This window comes from Sylvia atricapilla, chromosome 1 (assembly GCF_009819655.1).
Source record: "Sylvia atricapilla isolate bSylAtr1 chromosome 1, bSylAtr1.pri, whole genome shotgun sequence".
Taxonomy (NCBI): Eukaryota; Metazoa; Chordata; class Aves; order Passeriformes; family Sylviidae; genus Sylvia; species Sylvia atricapilla.
Genome location: NC_089140.1, coordinates 125,902,786 through 125,923,974, shown reverse-complemented (window position 1 = coordinate 125,923,974; position 21,189 = coordinate 125,902,786). Strand labels below are relative to the sequence as shown.

General features: G+C 37.6%; 1 protein-coding gene across 1 annotated transcript; it reads right to left on the bottom strand.

The window, feature by feature from the left end:
• Positions 1-1,254: 1,254 nt before the first annotated feature.
• LRRCC1 (leucine rich repeat and coiled-coil centrosomal protein 1) lies at positions 1,255-20,018 on the bottom strand. The gene is made up of 19 exons (XM_066332878.1): positions 19,924-20,018; positions 19,643-19,848; positions 19,221-19,286; positions 18,302-18,469; positions 16,297-16,466; positions 15,987-16,196; positions 14,963-15,165; positions 14,069-14,228; positions 13,579-13,727; positions 12,338-12,542; positions 9,979-10,118; positions 8,526-8,727; positions 7,264-7,449; positions 5,882-6,056; positions 4,990-5,153; positions 3,930-4,138; positions 3,601-3,738; positions 2,131-2,266; positions 1,255-1,512 (listed from the first exon to the last, which is right to left on the bottom strand). The coding sequence occupies exons 1-19, from the start codon at positions 19,998-20,000 to the stop codon at positions 1,381-1,383; spliced, it is 3,096 nt and encodes a 1,031-aa protein (XP_066188975.1). The 5' UTR covers positions 20,001-20,018; the 3' UTR covers positions 1,255-1,380.
• Positions 20,019-21,189: the final 1,171 nt, after the last annotated feature.

Below are 21,189 nucleotides of genomic sequence, written 5' to 3'. Positions count from 1 at the left end.
CATGGCCTCTGCTTTCAAATTGTGCCCATGTTTTCAAGGCCTTTTTCATCCTACACTTAAGCTGCAACTCATAACTAGAAGCAGCTGGTATCAAGCTCTGGTTCACACAAGCTTTCATTATCAAATTGATAACAAACCCAGCAGGCGTCACACAGTTACCCAAAGGCTTGAACTTTTTACTAGTTCTTAATAAAGTTAGTACTTAATAAAGTACTTTACAGGGCTGCTGGGCACCAAAATGCACTGCCAGTTAAACTGTGCCGATGTGCTAAAGCCTGGGTTCTAAACAACTGATGGTGAAGTCGGCTTAGGGGCTGCTGTGGTCACTGGAGCGACAGGACTGTGCTCCAGCTACTGCGAGGTGCAAGGCGGAGGAAAGAGCTCCACCTGCTGTACCAGCGCGGCCCCGGGATTTCACTGCTCACAGCTCCCTTCACCAGAGCAGCGTGAAAACGCTTCAGAGGACCGGGTAGTTCAGTAAGAGTTTAGGATCTTCTGAGAAAAAGCAAGTGAAGTAAATGCTGGAGCACAGTGGAGATGGTAAAGCCTCTACCATGAAATAAGTGTAACAATAGATTTAACATAAGGCTTATGTTTTGCTTTCATAAGAAGCTCTTAGGTTATTATCTCCTCTATTTCAAAAGCCTGCTAGGAAGCCTATTGCTGTGGAGAAAACCAAACTCTGCGGCCAAAAAAGCCACTCTGAGTTGTAGTAGTTGCACATTCTCCAATAGTGGCAGATTAAACTTGTTTTCAGGTACAAGAAGGATGGGGAGAGTCTATTTACGAGGTCATGTTGTGACAGGACATGGGAGAATGGTTTTAAACTGAAAGACAGTAGTAGGTTTAGATTAGCTAAGAGGAAAAAAATCCTTACTGTCAGAGTGGTGAGGCAGGGGAACAGGTTGTCCAAAAAGTTTGTGAATGCCTCATCTCTGGAAGTATTCAAGGCCAGGTAGGATGGGGCTAGGAGCAACCTGGTGGAAGCTGCCCCTACCCATGGCAGGAGTGTTGGAACTGGATGATCTTTAAGGTCCCTTTCAAACCAAGTCTTTCTGTGATTCTACATTATTGGCTCTCTCATATGCATCTTTACCTCACTGAAGCAAAGCTTCAAGCTCTTGGCTTCCTTTTCTCTTATTAAACATGCTAATTCCTAATTGCATATGATGCTTTTCATCTATACATGTTTTGACCCATTTTGCAGCAGTTAAAAATAACCAAAGGTTAGAAATAACTATTTATTATGAAAATAATGTAAAAATATTTCTCTGCTCCCTGAACCATCAAAATATACAACAAAGGCTTATTTCTCTAGAAAACAAAAGTGCCTTGTAGTGGATGAAACTGCCTGTGTAATATACATTTTTAGTATAAATATTAATAATCTTCAAAGTCTTGTTGAATATCATTCAATGCATGTGTAAGTCGTCGTATTTTATTTTCCATTGTTTTTTTATTGTTTGCCATTTCTTGCAGAAGCTCTCGCATTTCTTCTTCAACAGAGTAGACCTGAAAAGAGCACACAGAGATGAAGTAGAATTCTTGCTTTTTTTAATTCACAAACCCCCATGTAATCTGGGCAATTTTTAACACTGATAACCAATGCAAGGATTATATGTTTATGTTTGAATATGCAATGCATTACTCTTGACGCTGGATGCACCAGCAGAATTTTTTCTTTAAAAAAATGTGTTAATCTGCTAGGAGATAGCAAGTACTGTATCAATCCGGAAAACTTATAATGGAAAAAAAAAGCACCAGTTGTCATGTTAAGGAAGAATGCAGTAGATGACAAAAACAGTAACAGTTAAGGTTGGCATAGGTGAGTTAAATGGATTATCTGGCATTGTCATCATTACTCTTGCTTGTACACATAAGGAAATGTTTAGCTATTGATTTATATTAGGTGCATGGCATGGAGCTTTACTTTGCTTCAATATAAAATATTGTGATGGCACAAGTCTAGAGATTTTCTTGCTGTGCAAAGACTGAGTACTAAACCAGGACTGTTTCCATTCAGAGTCAACCTGATAGACTCAAACAGGAGACTTCCAAGCATCACTCTTGTAACAACTGTAGAATAAAAATACAAATACAGTATATGTATAAACTGAGTATTAAAATTACTTTTTCATTTGCTGCTTCAATTTGTTTTTCCTTTTCATTTTTCAAGTGCAAGAGTTCTTCCTGATGTGCTGCCAACACTGACTCAAGTTGTTTTCTGAAAGCATTATCCATTTCATGAAGCTTTTGCACAGCAATCCTAAAAAAAATGGAAAAAAATCACAGTCCTGCAAACAAGTGAAGTATTTTGCTTTGTCCAATTCTGCCTTTGATAAGGTTTTAATAACTTAAGCATGAAGACAATTATACATCAGAAGTGTCCTCTTTTCTCAAGTATAAGTTCTAGCTTTATGCTTTATAGTTTAGGGCCTCTGGCATTCTCTAAGGAGAGGCATTTAATCTCTAGCATAGGATATGAAGAATTATGACTTGCTACTGTCAACATGAATAAAAACTCCATCTGTTTTCAAACATCTCCTTACACTTCTGGTTCCCAAGAAATGAATGAACTGTGTGATCCTGTGAAGAGCCTGTGAGCCTGTGTCTCACAGAAATAGGAAAGTATCTCCTTCACTGTAAAGAAGCATTTCTTTAACTCCAAGCAAATTTTACTTTTAGGAGATAATTCTTAAATATGTAGGAATAAAAAGCAAAGCAAATTTATACAATTAATTTACAACAAAATTCTGAAACAAACCAGAATTATTTAGGACAAAAATTTCAGTTTCACTATTGATCTTCTAACAATTCCAAATCCCAATACTACCTGACTATTTGAGGTAGTTTGTTTTGTTTGGCTTTTTTCTTATTGTTGTTTGTTGTTGATTTGTTGTGTTTCTGTTTTTTTTTTTTTTTCTTTTTATGCAGTCTTATTAACTAGCTGGTATTTTCTCAAGAATAGTTGAGAGGAAGGAAATAAAACATGAGAAGGGGGCCAAAGAATAAAGTAAAAAATCACAGTAAGAATCTAAACTTATCACAGGCATCAGTCTAGCAAATTTGTCCATCATTCCAGAAGCATATGAAATTATTTGTTTCTGTCTAATTTCGTATTTAACTATTAATTGATCAAAGAAATTGACAGCACAAGAGAAACAAGAAAATACATTAAAAATCTTGCTATTTCTATGGGAAAATAATGACAGCTAATTTAGAAACAGTCACAGACTGAAACAGTGATTAAGGGACACCAAGTTGGGCAGGAGTGATGATCTGCTGGAGGGCAGGAAGGCTCTACAGAAGGGATTGGGACAGGTTGAATTGATGGGATGAGACCAATTGTATGCGTTTATTTTCAAAGAAAATGAAAAGGAAGAAGTTCAGATGCTGAATGCTGTAACAATACCAGTTCCATGAAGTAAGTCACCTCTACAGCAAGAATTCCTTCTAAGCCCAGTTTGTAACTGGGCTCACCAAGTATTTAAAAAGGTATTATGCATTCTTTCACCACATAACTGAGCATTTCTGCACAGTTATTATACTGCAACTCTACGGTAACTGAGTAGTCACAAAATAAACTATTGAAGTGTTCACCTTTGAGTTTGAAGACTTTTATTTCTCTCTTCAATCAGCTTCTTCTCTTTGAAATCAAAGTTCTCCTTCATTTGTTTAACTTGCACCTCCAGCTGGCTTAATAGCTCTCCTTTACCTTGCCACCTCTTTTTCAGTGCACTGAAAATAAAATGCACATATTTACAATAAATGTAAATATGACTTCTTATGAAGGCAGAAAATTTTTCATGCTTCCATTTTTCCTCATTTCTATGGGTTTTAATAGCAAGTGAGTACTCTCTGACTACAGGATAACGTCAGAGCAGTGTTGCATACAAGGATCCCAAAAAATTATGATTTGTATGTATCACCTGTGTGCATTCTTAATGTCCTCAAGTTCTACTTCTTTTTCTTCTAGCAGCTGCATTAATTCCTCTTTTCTTTCACTTTGCCTTTCTAATTTTTCCATTAGCTTTGCACATTCAGCAGCTTTATCATCCAACTGCACTTGAAGCAATTTCTGAGCTTCTCGATTTTCTTCATGGTTTTTTTTGATTTGTTTATCTTTTTCTTGTAAACCCTTTAGAAGATAAATATTTTAGAACACATAAACTCCCTTAACTTTATTGTTACCCCGTAAGAGTGTGTGTTTAGTCTACAATGGAATAAAGCAGAGAAGAACATGAAAGTTTACTCTTTTGAACATATGAAGAACACAGAGTAAAGTAATAATCAGTTACTTAATCTTCATCTGAAAGAAGCCTGATTTAAGGAAAAGTCATCAAAACATAAATCTGAAATTGAAAGCAAGATAAGAAAAAAGTTGTTTTGAACTCTTATTCTATATAAAAGTTAAATAAACAACTTACATGTAAGTCACTGATCTCACAATCTGTAACAATGAGTAATGAATCCAGGTCTGATATAACATGCCATAAAATTTTAATTAGGGAGCTAAAGTTTTAAGTCTCTAAATGAGACAAATGGAATTATTTGGACAAAACATATTACCTCTGCTGCCAAAATACTGTTTAACAAGAACAAGAGAAAGAAAAATATATATGTTGTAAAATGAATGTGAAGCAAACTTTTAAAAATTATTTCTCCTTTGCTTTTAAACACTCAGGAAGAACACTAGTTTCATCTCTCTCAAAATCATTATCAAGAATAAACTGAAGCAAGGCAAAGAGAAGAAAGTTTGTACATAAATATAGTTCAGTGAGAGATTCAAAGTAGCATTACTGTGCATCTATTTAATAAAAAGCCCTCTTCTGCTCTCAGGTGAAATCAATTGTCACTAGCAGCCTGATTGTGATTTGTGACTTGGAAAACTACGAGTGCCGACCCAACTTTTATCACAGGCTTTCTGATAGCTAAAATTAAGACTTGCAGTGAAAGTTAAGCACACAAATTGTCAGATATAGCACTTACTTCTTTTAGTCTTCTAATTGTTTCTGTCTGATCATCCACTATTTTGTTTTTAATTTTTATGGTATCACTGTCCTGTTCCTTTTGCTTTTTTAACGTGTCAATCTCATTTGTTAAAACTTCAATTTTTGCCTCCAGTTTCCCCCGATCTTGTGCAAGATGAGCTCCTGGACAAAGCAGGATATTCACATGACAGCAACTCATTTTATAGATGATTTCAGGATTTGGAATGTTGGGAGATTGGGCTGGGGGAGGTGAAGGTAAGAACTTTACAAACCAAAGTATTGACTGTTTTGCCCACTGGAAGCACGGTAGGGATTTAATCTATAGGTAGGTAACACTTAAGAGGAAATGCAGAACTGAAGGTCTGTGTTTTATCCTTTTTGAAAACTTCTCTGAAAAATAGTTGACAATAATACTTCGAGACCCCAAAAAGACCACAAGGTGGTGCTGAGTCAGGAATAGAAAAAAATGAAAAATGCCCAAACTTGTTCTTTTTTAATCCCAGCATTTAACACTGTTTTAAGATATATACTGAAATTTCCGTATTAGTCTTCACTGCTAGACAATAAGCATTACATAACATTATTTACAGATCCTTGGTTTTCTAGTTTCATGTTTAAAAGTTCTTTGTACAACTTTATGGCATTTTCTCATTTTCAGGAAACAGATAAACTGTATTCACAGCTGACTCCCACAGCTGCTGTTACAGATCCTGTATCAGCCCATGTGCCACAGAACATCTCTTTTTGCACATCATCTTTACAGCTGGATAAGATCAGGGAGGCATCCAAGGACCCTGTCATGATTAAAACTATATTGGAGTGTTTATTTGAAACATAAGATATTGAACATCACCATTTTTTCTGGAAAAGAGGGAACCCCACTATTTTACCTTGTTCTGCCAGCTCCTGTCCCCATATTTTTCTTTCCATTTTTAATCCATCAATCACAGATTCCTGGGCTGTAAGCTGGGAAATAAGTTTTCCATTTTCCTTTTTCAGAAGTTCAAGTTTAACAGCCTTTTGTTTGTCCTCCTCAATCACAGTTTCAAGTTCTCCAGTTCGACACTGTATAAACAAACATTGGGGAAAGATGTTATAGTAAGTAAGTAAGTAAGTATAGTAAGTAAGATCATTTAAAACATTATTCAAAATTTCAAATCAGTACTAAGGGGTTAGGAAAGTAATCCTTATATACACCAAATTAAGTGAACTGAGAAATATTCTGCATGCTTTCGGGGTTCTATCTCCGTCTCATTCCAGTTGTGAAACACAAATGTTTGCTTCAAATAGACATACTTCAATCCCAGAAAACTTTAAAGCTAACTTCTAAATACCCAGTCCAAAGTATCAATGTCATCATAAAAACCTGTTTAGAATTATAAATGTACAAGTCAAGAAAAGCAAAAGATAAAGATATTAAAAACTGAATCAGAAGAACACAGAAGCTGGGATGTACTCTCACTTCCATTGATAAATGTGTATCTTAAATTATCCAAGCTGCTTATTGTTTTACAGATTACAGCTATTTATTATAGGTATTTTACAATTTTGTTCTTAAAAGCATCACTGACCGGGAGAATCCTGCTCTGTACAACAGCAAAATGTTTGGGCACCCTAAGAACAACAACATGTAGAGAGGAAATTAGAAACAGCTGTGCAGGGGTTGTACTGCACCCAAGTTTTAGCACACAGCTGGACTGGACCACACAACCATTCAAAAGTTATGTCCTTAAGATTTTAAAAAAATATTTATGGGTGATAGAATAGTACTAGAATGTGGTACCACAAAGCAACTGTGCCCACAGTATTTAAGATTAAAATTTGACAACTAGCAGATAATGAATAATGCTTCTAATATTATACAACTAGGAGATCCTAAGCTGGTAATAACTACACAGCATTATTTGTTCAATTACGTTTTTATTTCGTATACAGTGACCAATGCAGAAGTATGTTCCATTTCTTTGACTTTGCAAGGGGTCAGAGCTATTAAAGCAGTTCTGATTGACCAAGTGATATATACAAACTGCTACTACTCACAGGACAAGGAAGGCGCTTTCCAAAACATGAAGGAGTCAACATTTTTCTATATGAGGAGCAGTGTTTATGAGAAGTGCAAGATGTAAGAATAAAGCCTGATGTGCACTACTGGGTTTCAGTGAAACAGAAACCTGTGTCTTTCAGTTAATCAAGCTTGTATGGAACCACTAACTTTTATAAATGAAACATCACAAAAAATACCTACGTAGTGGAAATGTTTTGAAACAAATACCTTTAGGTTTGTTGTAGCTTCTTCATTTGATTTTGTTAATTCTGCAATTTTTGCTTTCTGTTCTTCCACTAAATTTGTCAGGTCTTGGATCAGACTTGCCATATATTTTTCTCTTTGTTCCAGCTCAAACAGGGCTTGTTTGTGTTCAACTAGATCAGCAGAAACTTTTTCAAAACCCTGTTTTACCTAAAATTTTATAAGACAAGACTTGAAAAATGCTAACATTTGGGAAAAAACACAAGTGACATTTGTATATATAAACACAAGTGACATTTGAATTACAAGTGAAGACACAGAAATTCATCAACTGTATATGAAATTAGTGAAGATCTGAAACCAGTTTTCTCTTGGTTTGTTGTGAAACTTCAACTTGAAAAACTGGTTCCACCCAGCGACATATTTGTAAAAAAACCCTCAAGGCCAACAAAGCATAGCAAAAAAACCCAAACAAACAAACGAATAAAACACGCACAGAAAAAAAAATCATGGGTGGATGGGAAGCAGAGCAGAAAAATCATACTTGGAACTAGATTTCATCTCATTGTTACAATTGACATTAAAATCCCAAAAGAAGGACAAAGTTAACTCAAGCCTTTTTTTCCTTGCAACAGGAAGATTTGAAGGGTAAAACCCCGTCTCTTCTTTTCCCTCTTCTCCCATCTACTTAAAACTTATTTAAAACAAAGAAAACCAAGTTTAAGGAGAAGCATTTTATATTTTATTTAACATATAAAAAATGTAAATACTAGCTACAGAAATAAATTTTCTAAGAGATTTAGCAAGCAAGTTTTGAATTTGAGTTTCAAAATGTATATACAAAATTCAATTTTGAAAATTTACACAATAAGGAACTATATTATTAAATGCACTTGTATATATATTTAACACTAGCCTTATCAAAATACAAACCAAAGGAGAAGTTATACTGTAATTGGATATATAATAATTGAAGGTCAACATATTTTAGAAGAAATTAATAACATCAGACAGAAGGGAATTTTAAAATTTGTTTTGATTAAGTTCTACATATGAACAAAAATACTGGAGGTTTTGAGTATTGGCATTTGCTATCGTTGTTCTAACCACTGGTATTTCAAACCTCTCTACCATTATTTTTGCATGAATCCTTGGAGCAAAGATCATAGGGATAAAAAACCAACCCAACAAAACAGAAAAAACCCCACACCCAGAATATCCACCCAAATCAAACAAATTTAAGAGAACTAAAACCCCAGCTAGTGTGAGATGAGTCTCAGTCTTACCTCTTTAAACCTATTTGCTTCGATAGTTAAAGCTAAACGAAATTCATCCTCTAACTCTCTGTACTTCTGGTTTGACATGTTAATTTTTTCCTGCAATTCTCTAACATGCTGTTCATGCCTCTGCTCCTCTTTAGCCACTTCTTTTGACAAAGCCTCTTGAAATTCAGGTCCATTTAAAGCAACTCGGGTTCCAAATTCTTTCCTGAAATTACCAAGCATACACTTGAGACATGAACAGCAAGATCTGACAATGCTGTTTTAATTCATTTCCTTCGTCTTACTGAACAAGGATAATGTATTACATTATAAATGGGATAAATTCCTTCATATGACAGCCTTCAGTCTTCTCTGACAATGGCCCTGGCATGAGGAAAATTCTGATGACTACTCTTAAAAACACCCAAAAGAATATCCTTACTTTTTAATTCAAACATTTGTATTGTTCAATTGTGCTTTTGCTGTGATTTAGCACTTGTTTGCTTTGCTGTTAACAAATATCTGAAAGTGACACTGGAATCAGAGAAAAGCCCTGTACAGGCAGACACCCTTTTTTGCAGTCAGTCATTCCTTTCACCCTCACCAACAACTGCTGCTGTTCACTCAGACCCAAAACCTGAAAAGCAGCAGCAACAGGGACCTAAAAGGACAATGTTGAAGCAAATGTATCCTGTACTTCAACAATACTCTGTTCATCTACTTTAAAGAAAAAAAATAAATTAAAATATCCACTGTCCTTTATGTTATATCTTTTGAAGCTTTATGAGGTAATTATTGGAAGTTCTCAAAACAAAGCTGTAAGATTCTTCCCTTCTAAGCCTGCAATTTTATTGGTATCGGAATACATTTTCCCTTGTAAGATTTAGCAAATTTAACCAGCTTATTTTATTAATAACCTTCCTTATATAATACTATACTTCATGGTACTTCCTGATACAGATTATACACAAATTTGAGTGTATTAGCTCAAGTATTCTCCAAAAAAAGGAAATTTTCAAAGAGGAAAACAGCCAGGCTCACTCACTCAACTCACTCTCTGCCTAACAAGCAAGATACTGCAGAAGCTTACTGATTTTTTGGAACACTTTGTGTTATTGTAGCATATGCAGCTCTTCACACAGTAATTCAAATACAATTTTATTTTTGTCTGATTATTCCTGGATCACAGATCAAGTAGTTAAAATAAAGAATTCAGCCATGGGACAAGGACTTCTCACATGAAAGGCTGGAAGTTGCCGACATGAATTTCTGAGTCAGGAATCTACAAGATATTCTTAAATGAGCAAGAAAAAGACATCTACATTTTTTCAAAGACCATCTCTCCCACTAATCAAAATACCAAAACAAACCAAACTCAAACAAAAACACATCTGTACTTTAGAACAGATTTAAACAAAATGTATTGGTAGCACAAGTATCTCTATTAAATTATGATAGGAAAATAATGACTTCATACCTTTGCTCTTGCTCTCTTAATACAAGAAGCTCATGTAGCTGTTTTACCTTCTCCTTCTGTTGTCGGACGGATATTCTAAGTAACTGCACTTCTCTTTCATTTGCTGATGCTTTAAGCTCTGCTTCTTGCACCTGTTTCATCTGTGTCATAATGACAAGAGCAAGATTTTAAAACTGTAATTAGTCTTCATGTTTTATACTAGAACACAAAGGAACAGGTGCTTTCTAACAGTTTTTTGTTTGGGGTTTGTTTTTTTTTTGTTTTGTTTTTTTTTTTTGGTTTTTTTTTTTTTTCCTTCTTCTTATGTTGTAATACTTGAAGAAATTGAAGACAAGATGTTTAAAATAAAGTCTTAACTTCCTACAACTCCAAAAGCAACTTTAGTAAAGAACCAAGGGCATTTACTTGATTTGTAAAGAACTTCAAAGTGTCCTGCAGAAGTGGAAGAAGGGCATTGGCAGAACGAGTTCCTCAATTAGAAACTCCCTTATTGTAATACTTGTATTAGTTTCAAACAAAACATTTTAGATGCATTCAACATTAACTTCATTTTTTTAATTCCACTTTTGTAAAAATCTCCATCTTTCTGATTTGTACAGTTGCTGAACAGAGCTGCTTTCTAATGATTTTACAAAAAAAGTAGAATCGGTATAAACACCAGGTGGCATACTCCACTTTTTCCATTTGATGCAAGCTTTTATGAGTAGTTCTTTCTTACAGACTTAAGCCTTTTAAATACAAAACACTTTTCTGATTCAACATGAAGAAAAATGACATGAAAAACGTTATAAAAAAGGTTTTGATTACTCATTAAATGGTAATTCAAAATCAGGACACTTCAGAAGGCTAAATTCTTATGTTCTACATGTTAAGCCTTTTCATGAATAGTTTAATGAGTAACTTTCAGACACACCACACTGTATTCCTTTGTTTTATGTAAGAAGAGAAGCAATTCTCTCCTAAATTGAAGCACTTTAAAAATGTTAAGCAAGAACACATTTTGACAAAAAATGTCAAGGAAGAACAAGGGAATAGGGTACACATTTAGATGCACAGTAAATTTGCTCATCTTGAATCCCTTCAAGAAGTCATCTAGCAATGCTGACAGAAGGCCTTAAACAGTGGTGGCTCCATAATGTATGGTGGAGAACCCATAGTTTATCACTGAAAGTAATTGCCAGGATGTGCAATGAGAAAGCTCTATGAAATATTCTGGAATTTCTTAATCTTGGAATTTTGGGAGTTTCATGATTATTCACGAAACATAATTTTGAAAGCATCATGATTATTCTTTGAAACATAATTGTTAAGGAATATTTGCTACAGGATCTTAAAGACATGAACAAAGACCTTCCCTTAATAAAAACAATGTTCCTACCCAAAAGAGATGACTTATTTCTACAAACTCATTGAAGGAAAAATAAAAGCCTCATACATCAATAAGGTGTTTCCATTCTTATAGGATAGAAAAAATCACACACACATGTGCAAATTCCACTCTCCTGTTCTCCAAATCACTAAATTTAGTACTTTTCAAACTGAAAGGCTTGTAGATCTAAACTGAAGGTCACTTCTAGATTCCATAATAGCCTCAGGGTATCTACAGCTAAGGAAGAAATGGAAGAGCCACTCAAGCGCCCAAACAGGAGAGGCAAAAAAGTAGAGGGTGTCTTGGATGGTACTTTGCAGTTTATCTGTCAATACACTCCCTGATTCCCATTCCTTCCAGGGAACCTGAACAACAACACTTCCTAGAGCACCACACCGTCAGTTCAAAGACTTTTCAGGATGGATGTGTTAAGATTAATTTTCTCTAAGTTCAGTGACACAGGAATGGACTAACACAGGAATATGAACAAAAGGAATAGATATTGGAAGACACTGAAAATTCAGCAATTAATTTTTCAGAAAGAAAGAGTGGCAGTATCTGGTCCAGCCTCTTGATCTTAAATATTTGTATACTCAAAAAAGTGCCTCTGACAATAAAAGCATCATTATCTTCTCCAGCTCCAGTAAAAACAAAACCAACCAAACACAAAACATCACACAAACTAACCAGAATCTATAACATTCTCAGCAATTACTGTTTTGTTCTGGCTACAATTAAAAGCATCTAATTCTTTAGATCAGCAAAACAAACATAACCACCAGATTTCCATCCCAGCAGTAAAATGTGTATTGATTTTAGCAACTTTAAAAACTTGTCTTTGTCACTCTGTATTTTCAGAAAATATCAGCTCTCAGTGTTAAGTACATAAATACATGTTCTCCTTTATCTTAAGGCCACGATTTAAAAATACATTAACTGACAATTAAAATGGTCACCCTGTTGCATTATTTACTCATGAAAAATATTTACCTCTACTGCTCGCTGCTGCAGTCTCTGTGTCTCCATCTTGGACAGTGTTTCTTCTAAAGCTCGCATGGCCTTCTGATATTCTGCTTCTTTATTTCTTGCCTGATTTAGCTCATTAGTAAGTCTTTCAGTCTCACCTTTCAACTGTTGGACATCTGCTTTCAGTCTTGCTTTGGCATCTCTCTCTTTCATTACCAATTCCTTTAACCTGAGAATAAACACACTAAAGTTGTATTCTAACCATTTTATTTTTAAGTTTGATGCCAAATACATTGTGAAAAAGGCATTAGTAGCTGTTTTAGCAACATATCTTGTTTTTTTACTGAGTTTTACTATTTATAGCATTGTCAAAATAAACTTTAAAGAGATATAAACTATTACTTAAGTCATGTGTATTATTACTGTATGGATTCATTTTAAAAAACCTGACATGGAGACAACCTCATAGATACATCTTTTAGGAAATAACATTCCAGTATTACTTTGCTTTACAGGAACATTATAAGCCCCTTACAGAAGATGGTATAAATGTGGATGGGTATAAAATAAAGGTTGAAAGTGAACCTAAAACAAAAAGGGAGAAAGGGTAAATATTCACAGTCAGTCATGGATGGTAACTCAGGAAGCATGTGGCTTGGTTTTTCCTAAAAGAAAAAATATGTGGCTTTAATAAATACAATGCAGTTAAGAAAAAGACAAATAGAGCAGACATCTCCAAAAATAAGGAGATCTTTCAAAAGAAAAGGCTGCTGCTCAGAACACACAAGGATGGTGACAACCACCTCTCTAAAGATGTGCTAGGCCTGCCCTGCACAATCCCTTGCCAACTCCAGCCTGCCAGAAACATTTTGGTTCTAATGTACTGTGCAGAAAAATGCAAAGAACGCTCTAGGTATGTGTGGAAAGGGAGACTGGGACACAGAAGGCTGAAGTTTGATAAGGGACAGCTAATAGAGCTTGAACTGAAGGTACATTTATGATACAGATTGTTTGGAAAGTAATGGCTAGAAATGGAGTAAGGTGGCATACTGATATTATTCTATGACAAGAACAAGAAGAAAGCTGCAGTAGGGAATTTCACTAGGTAATACCGAGAGAAATTCTAGCACTACTTCTTGATGCCTTATTTTCCAAGTTTATTGTTTAAAGCTGTCCTTAATTCTGAAGTCCACAAAATGAATTACTGGAAACTTTAAAAAAAAAAGCCTGTAACAAACTCTTAGACTGTAGCATTGTTTCCCTACCTGTCTGTAGTGTATATAGTCATACTCTGAATATTCTTTTCTTCTTTTGCATGCTTCTGTAGCTCACTGACATGCTCTAATAATTTCTTCTCTGCTTGCTCTGCTTTCCACCTCCTTTCTTTCTCCTGATCCAGTTCTTGAATCAGTGCCTTAGCAAGAATGTGATAAGCATCAACTTACTAGGAAACATTCTAGCATAGACAAAAATGACAAATTATATTTATAATTGTAGAACAAGACTTTTTTGTCTTTCTGGAATTCATGGATGACAGGAGAAAGTGCAAGCGACCAGGCCAAAAACTCCCATAAAAGTGAAATTAAATACATCCTCTCTCAGTTGAAACTACAAGAACTCCACTATTTTCGATACTTTTAATATCTACGTGCAATTTTTTTGTCACCTTCAGTTTTAGTTTGACCAGGAGACATATGTAGTTTGGCTTCAGATGAAGATATACTCATATTTAACTTGAAATTATGCAAAACCTACTCGGTATGTTGATTCCTCTGTGGGATTTGAATTACACTCTTCTACTTTTTCCATATTGCTTTGTCTTACAGCCAGTATTTCAGCTTTTCTTCCCACTATTTCAAAATGAGAGTCTTTCTGACAGGAGCATGGACACTTCAAGTAACTCTTCTTCTCTTCCCTATATGCAAAGTTTAAACAGTAACAGCAGATTCAGACACTTTTAAATGAAAAAAAATTTACAGTTCTGTGCAGCAGCTGCATACTAGAGAGTTCAAAACCATTTAGAAAATAATTTGCAATCAGACCACAGAAACAGCTAAATTAAAATATTCAGCTCTAAAAAGATACTTAAAGCTAGTAGATACTACCTAACACCGTATCACGATCACATAGACATGAAGTAATTTCATAAGAATAGAGTAGCTGTAGAGCTGCAGTGGCTGACTGAACAAATATATTCCAATTTGTATTGTCTTCTACTCATCACTTCTGATATTTACTATATGAATCAAACAAATCCCTATGGTCTCCTCAGCTTCATCAAGGATATACATTCTTGACCATTGTTCTGACAGCATGAATCTTTTATTTTTTAATTACTCAGTTCCATCTGTGGAGAATTCTTTTGTCACAACGATTTCAAATATGGATGGAAATATAAGCTGTTAGGATTCTTAAAGTGTTTGTTTTGGAATCTTCAATTCAATTTCCTTCTCACCTGAAGAAAGAAACAGCTTATATGGAGAAACAACTGAATGAAGCCTCAGTAGCTATTCATTTTTGGGGAACAATTAAATGAGCTGATTTACTCAACCTACCACTTTCAGTGAAATGTTTCAAGTTAAAAGTAGGTTCATGCAGACAACATTCAGCTTAATTCATTTTGGCTTTATATAGTAAACACTGGGATACCTGTCAGTTATTTTCTTCTTTAGATGACTTGCATGGCCTTTTGTAGATAAGGCAGTTTTACGGTAAGTGGGGATCTTGCTTCCTTTCATGACCTTTCTGCTGTTCTCTTTTCCACTCTCATTTTCACTCTCAGAGGTTGGATCTGTGTCTCTCTTAGCTTTGAGAGCACTTGGAGCAGCTTCTTGTTTGGAACTATCAGATACCTAAGAAGAAATCAAAGTTATAGATAAAAATTTTGCAATTTCTGATTGGCTAATTTTTAACACTTATTCAGGTGCTATTTTTATACTTTTAAAAAAGTTCACACAAAATAACTTCGACAAAACCTGAACAGTTGCTTCCAGTTCTTTACCTTTCCAATACCTTCCCTCCTTGCTGAAATATCTTGTTGTTTTAAAGCTAAAGTAAACCCTGGATGCTTGAGAACATATAGTTGTTTCCACCTGGAATACCTGAAGTTTGGTAAAATCCTTAGGCAGTTGGTGAAAAATGTAAAACAAACACAGCACTTAAAACCAAAAAAGCCTTGCAAACACCACTACCAAACAAACTTGACAAACTTATGTTACCTATGTTAACAACACAAACTATAAAACATGATGAATATACGAGACCAAGTTAACCTATTGGTGAAATTAATTTTCACCAACTGTATAATCCAGGCACTTCAGCGCATTTGATGTTTTACTCTGGTTCAGTTATTATATTGATGGTTTCAGGATAAAAAGAGAAGCAGCATTTTCTAATATAACATGATCAGATAGCTCTGCTAGTCCCATACATGATGGCTTTTATCCTATATGGAATGATTAATGATACAAAGTGCAATCTTCAGTTTTAAAGACTTTTTTTTATTTTATTTCCAGCTTCTCAAAACGGTTAGGAACACATTAGCACAGTCAACCCATACAAACCAGCAGAAATGCTCCAGTCTGGTTTATCAAATTTTTCATTATCAGAAAGGTGCACCTTATCTTACAACCAAAACTTGCTGTGAAATCACAGGAAAAAAAAAATAAATCACCTTTTGCAGTATCTCTAAAATCTGCTCTTCTATTCTCTTCATCCTCATCTCACTGTGTATTTTATCAAGCTGGGTCTTCTCAGGGTCAGAAGATGAGACAAGCTCTGTGGAGGAGCTGGTGGCACCTTGCACAGGAACCCTTGTACGCTGCCGGAACTGAGCCAGTGCCTGGTCGATGTGCGGTGTGGCCAGCAGTAAGGGAACATTGTTCTGTCAGAAGAAAAGACAACTCTCGTAGCGTTGGTATGCTGCATGCAATATAAAAATAGAATGTGTCAATTTTAAAACCAGTACACACAAACTATGGCACCTGCTCTTGGGAAGAAGGGCATCCAGATGAAACCAAAGAGGACAAAATGTCTTCTAAACACTGCAAATCTGAACAGTTTTCTTCTGCCAGGTCCACTGATTCACCAGAAATATTTATTCCATCTAGAGCTCTTAGCTGGTGCAATGACTGAAGAACAGTTTCTCTATAACCTTGAGAAAAAGACCACATTTAAATTGAAATCAACCTCCCAAGGAGATGCCTGGTGTACTTTCGGTACTTTGTCATCTTAAATGATTAATTGCATTTTTAATGTAAGAAAAAAAGTAGTGAGTGCTCTAGAAAAATCACCTTTCCGCACTCAAGGCCTTCAACAGACAACATTACAAATTAAATCAGCTGGGAAGCTGCCTGCCTAGTCCTGATCTGCACAGAGGTTTCCCAGCCACCATCAGCACACTGCAATTACACAGACAACCTTTCAATATCAGCCTACTGCACCCAAAAAGTTGTACCAAGAAGGGCAGTCAAATGTAATGGAAAAGCAAGTTCTGAAAGGGCTTAGACAACTTCATCCTTTGTCAGTGAATGAAATAAGGCATTATGAAACTGTAAAGCACTGAAGTTAGCCTTTTTAGTTTATTAGAATTTGGACTGCTGAACACTGCAGTTTTGAAGGTGCTACCACAGACATTGATGTAAATATTTGCAGAAGGAAACCAGCGGCATGCTTAAAGTTAATCAGATAACTTTAGTGCCTGAATATATCTGTAAAACATGATGAGTACATTAAAAAACATTACCTAAACCCTTATTTGGCTTTACTCAATTACCTCTGATGTTTCTTTTGAACTGTACATATATTACACCTGTATCAGCTGTATGCTCATTATATGGTTGCTATTTGTATTGTTGTAATTCCTACTGTCCTACTCTTTGTAACAAAATTATCTTTTAACTCTTGCAAAAGCATCAATCCTCCACTTCCACCTTCCTGTAAGAGATTTTCCCCTCTTACACACAAAGAAAATAAAAAAAATGAACACTAATATAGGATGCTACAATTTAACTTGTTTGCACTTAGAGTGTAACATTTTAATAGCCTGAAATACTGACCCCCAAACCAGAAGCTGTACGGCTTCTAAATCACTGAAAGTGATTTATCCAGATCCATTCTCCAACTTGTCTCCATGCTGCCTAGTGAAACACCTGGCACCTATTTGGATGACGCTAATTACTGCAGAGGATCCTAGTCTGGCACTGCTAACCAATGCAGGGGGAAAAGGAGGAAAAGCTAACTGTTTCTGACCTTTCTCTGGAGGTCTCTATCAGTAGCAGACTACCTACTTCCTGGGCCTGCCCTCTGTGTACACAGTTCAGTATCTCTATGTACATTCTTTGAGTTCTCCACCTTTCCATCTTATAATATTAATACTCCTGTCCTTCCATTAGACCACGTGGCTCAGAGCTACATCCCACCTAGCTGTGAACACTTCCAGGGATGGTGTATCCACAACCACTCTGGGCGACCTGTTCCAGTGCCTCACCACCCTTCAGAGTAAAGAATATTTTCCTAAAATCTAATCTAAACCTACTCCAGTTTGAAGCCATTCCTCCTTGTCCTGTCACTACATGCCCTTGGAAAGAGTCTCTCTCCTTCCTTCTTGTGGACTCCTCTCAGGTACTACAAAGACACAATTAGGTCATCCTGAAGCCTTCTCTTCTCCAGGCTGAACAATCCCAATTCTCTCAGCCTTTTCTCATAGGAGAAGTACTCCATCCCTCTAATCATGTTGGTGGCCCTCTGGACTGCCAAATGAAAATGCTGAGCCTTATCAAACCATACAAGTTACAATTTTGAGAATATGCCGTGGGGAGAATAAGAGGATTTTTTTAAAATGGGAAATGAATTAATTTGACAGAATTTAGATTTCTGCAGGCTGGTCAGTTTATGAATGAATTTGCAATCTTCAGGAAACGGCTCACAGCTTAAAGAAGATCACCGAGCTACTGAGCACAAAGTATCTACATAGAATCAGATCCATACCTGCTGTGTGACAAACTGGATTGTCTTTTCCGTTTCTTTCCAGTGTGAGGCTTGTCAAAGAGTGCAGCCCCTTTGTGCACTGAAGTAAGTGATTAATATTGCTTACACAGTTGCTGTGAAGGTAAATGTGGCTAATCTTATGTTTGGTTCCATGAAGGGATTGAAATCCTGGAAATTTCAGGGAAAAAACCAAACAACCACAATGTAATATTTTCTGTTACAGTCCTAGACTATGGGGTTTAGAAAAAATGGCATCTTGTTGAAAAACATTCAGTAAATAATATATCATAACTAGAAATGAGAGAACAACACTTGCTCCATATCCTTGTATCCATGTTAATTACCTATGCCACTCTACCACAAAGTACAACACTTAAGCTAGTGAACAGCTAACTTTAAAGAAACAGATTAATCTCTGACTGTTACAAAGCATGTAAAAATAAACCTTTCCTTGAAGTTTCATTTTATAACACAAGCTTATTAACAAAAAATCGTTACCAACGTTCTTTAAATTTCCCATTACAGGTTCTCTTGATTTTGTAGCACAAAATCATAAGAACAACTGACCATTTCAACAGAGATATACAAAAGAACTTCCATATCATACGTAAAGTTGCACTTTTGTTCTACAAAAATGAAAGATACGAATATTTTGGAAGTAAGTCTGAAATGTTTACTGCACGACTTTCTGAACAAAGGTGGCCTCACCAAACACAGAAGAATAAATTCTAGTTCAGAACAATCTTTGGTGTTAAAAACTTTAAAGCTACAAGAACAGCAATTGCCACCTTTATTAGAATTATTCAGTGAATTGGCGCTTGTAGCACTAGGGACCTCTCAAAATACCCTTGGTCAAGTTGTTCAAAATTAAAGTGAGACAAATGCTTTGTATTGCACAGCACACGGCAACATCACTTACCAGAGAGATCATGTATGCGATTATATGACAAGTTCAGCATAGTTAAATTAAAGAGCTTTTCCAGTCCTAAACGAAATGAGGGAAAAAATAGAAACAGTAGGATTTTCAGAAGAATGTTCTGCTTTCATCAAATTCAAAGCCTGCAAAGTGAACCTTTAAAGATCATAACCACCAAGTATGATATTAAACTATAATCATAATACAAAAATCAGGTCTTCCTTCTAAGTCAAGGCATTTTGCGATGATAACACGAAGACTACATATACTCACCTTAAAATGTACATTATAAAATGGTTAGCATACTAACCCATACTAACTTGGTATAACCCTAATTATATACAAACATTCCAGAAGTAAACTTTAGGACGACTCTTAGAAAACCTTTGTAACTTGCTAAACGGACAGAAATAAACATTTCAGACCCTCCACTTTGGTCAGCAGGTTACAGGACAAGCTCAGGGTGCGCAGCTTAGCCAGGGAACCGAGCCCCTCGATGCGGCGGATCTGGTTTGATGACAGATCCAAGTGCTGCAGGTTGCGGAGGTGGTCGAGCCCTTGGATCCTGGCGATGAGGTTACAGTGGGCGTTGAGCGTGTGCAGGTCCGAGCTCAGGGACACATCCCGCAGGCTGCGGAGAGAGGCGCGCACCGTCAGCTCGGCCCCACGCCGCGGCCTCCGCTCCCCCCGGCCCGGCCGCACCCACCTCTTAACGCCTTTATCCATGAGGCTGAGCTCGCCGGGGATCCCCGCCATCCCGCCGGGCCCCCGCGCCGGCCGCATCTCTCTTCAAACCTCCCTCGTCTCCCACGGCAGCGCTCCCCGCCTTAGGCCGGGCACAAACGCCTCCGCGCCCCGCCTCAGGCCGCTCCCCGCTCCCGCCGCGGGCAGGCGCGGCCACGGGGGGCGGCGGGGACGGGCGCTGTGCCTCCGCTGGGCTCCCTGCCGCCTGCTGCCGCTTTCCTGCCGCCTTCCTGCCGCCTGCTGCCGCTTCCTGCCGCTCCTTGCCGCTTTCCTGCCGCTTCCTGGTGCCTCCTGCCGCTTCCTGCCGCCTCCTGCCGCCTGCTGCCGCCTTCCTGCCGCCTTCCTGCCGCTTCCTGCCCCTTTCCTGCCGCCTTCCTGCCGCCTTCCTGCCGCCTCCTGCCGCCTGCTGCCGCTTCCTGCCGCTTCCTGCCGCTTTCCTGCCGCCTCCTGCCGCCTCCTGCCGCCTTCCTGCCGCCTTCCTGCCGCTTCCTGCCCCTTTCCTGCCGCTTCCTGCCCCTTTCCTGCCGCTTCCTGCCGCCTCCTGCCGCTCCTTGCCGCTTTCCTGCCGCTTCCTGGTGCCTCCTGCCGCCTCCTTCCGTTTACTACGCTTTCCCGCCGCTTTCCCGCCGCTTTCCTGTCTCTTTCCTGTCTCTTTCCTGTCTCTTTCCTGTCTCTTTCCTGTCTCTTTCCTGTCTCTTTCCTGTCGCTTTCCTGTCGCTTTCCTGTCGCTTTCCTGTCGCTTTCCTGTCGCTTTCCTGTCGCTTTCCTGCCGCTTCCTGCCATCGGCCCAGGAAGGGGCCGGGTTTTTAGACCGGGCTGCTTTGAATTCTTCTCGGGACGTGGCGGCGGGCCTTCGGTGTCTTTTTAGAGCCCACCCGGTGTTAAAGAGTTTCACAGAATCGCAGAATATCCTGAGATGGACGGAACGCACAGGGATCATCGATGGCCATCCCCAAGAGTCACAACATGTGTCTGAGAGCCCTGTGCGACCCTGTCAGGCTTGGAACTGGGACCGCTTCCCTTGGGGAGCCTGTTCCCGTGCCCAGCCACCAAGTGATAACCTCAGAGAGGCTTTCTGTGCTTTGTCAGAAGTTTAAAAAAAAACCAAAAAAACACAAAAAAACCCACAAAAAAACCCCCTTGTTAATCTGCTGCTGTTTGGGAGAGTCTATAAATGCCTCTTTTGTACTAGAAATCGTACGCTGGGATGATCAGTGAAAAAAGTCAG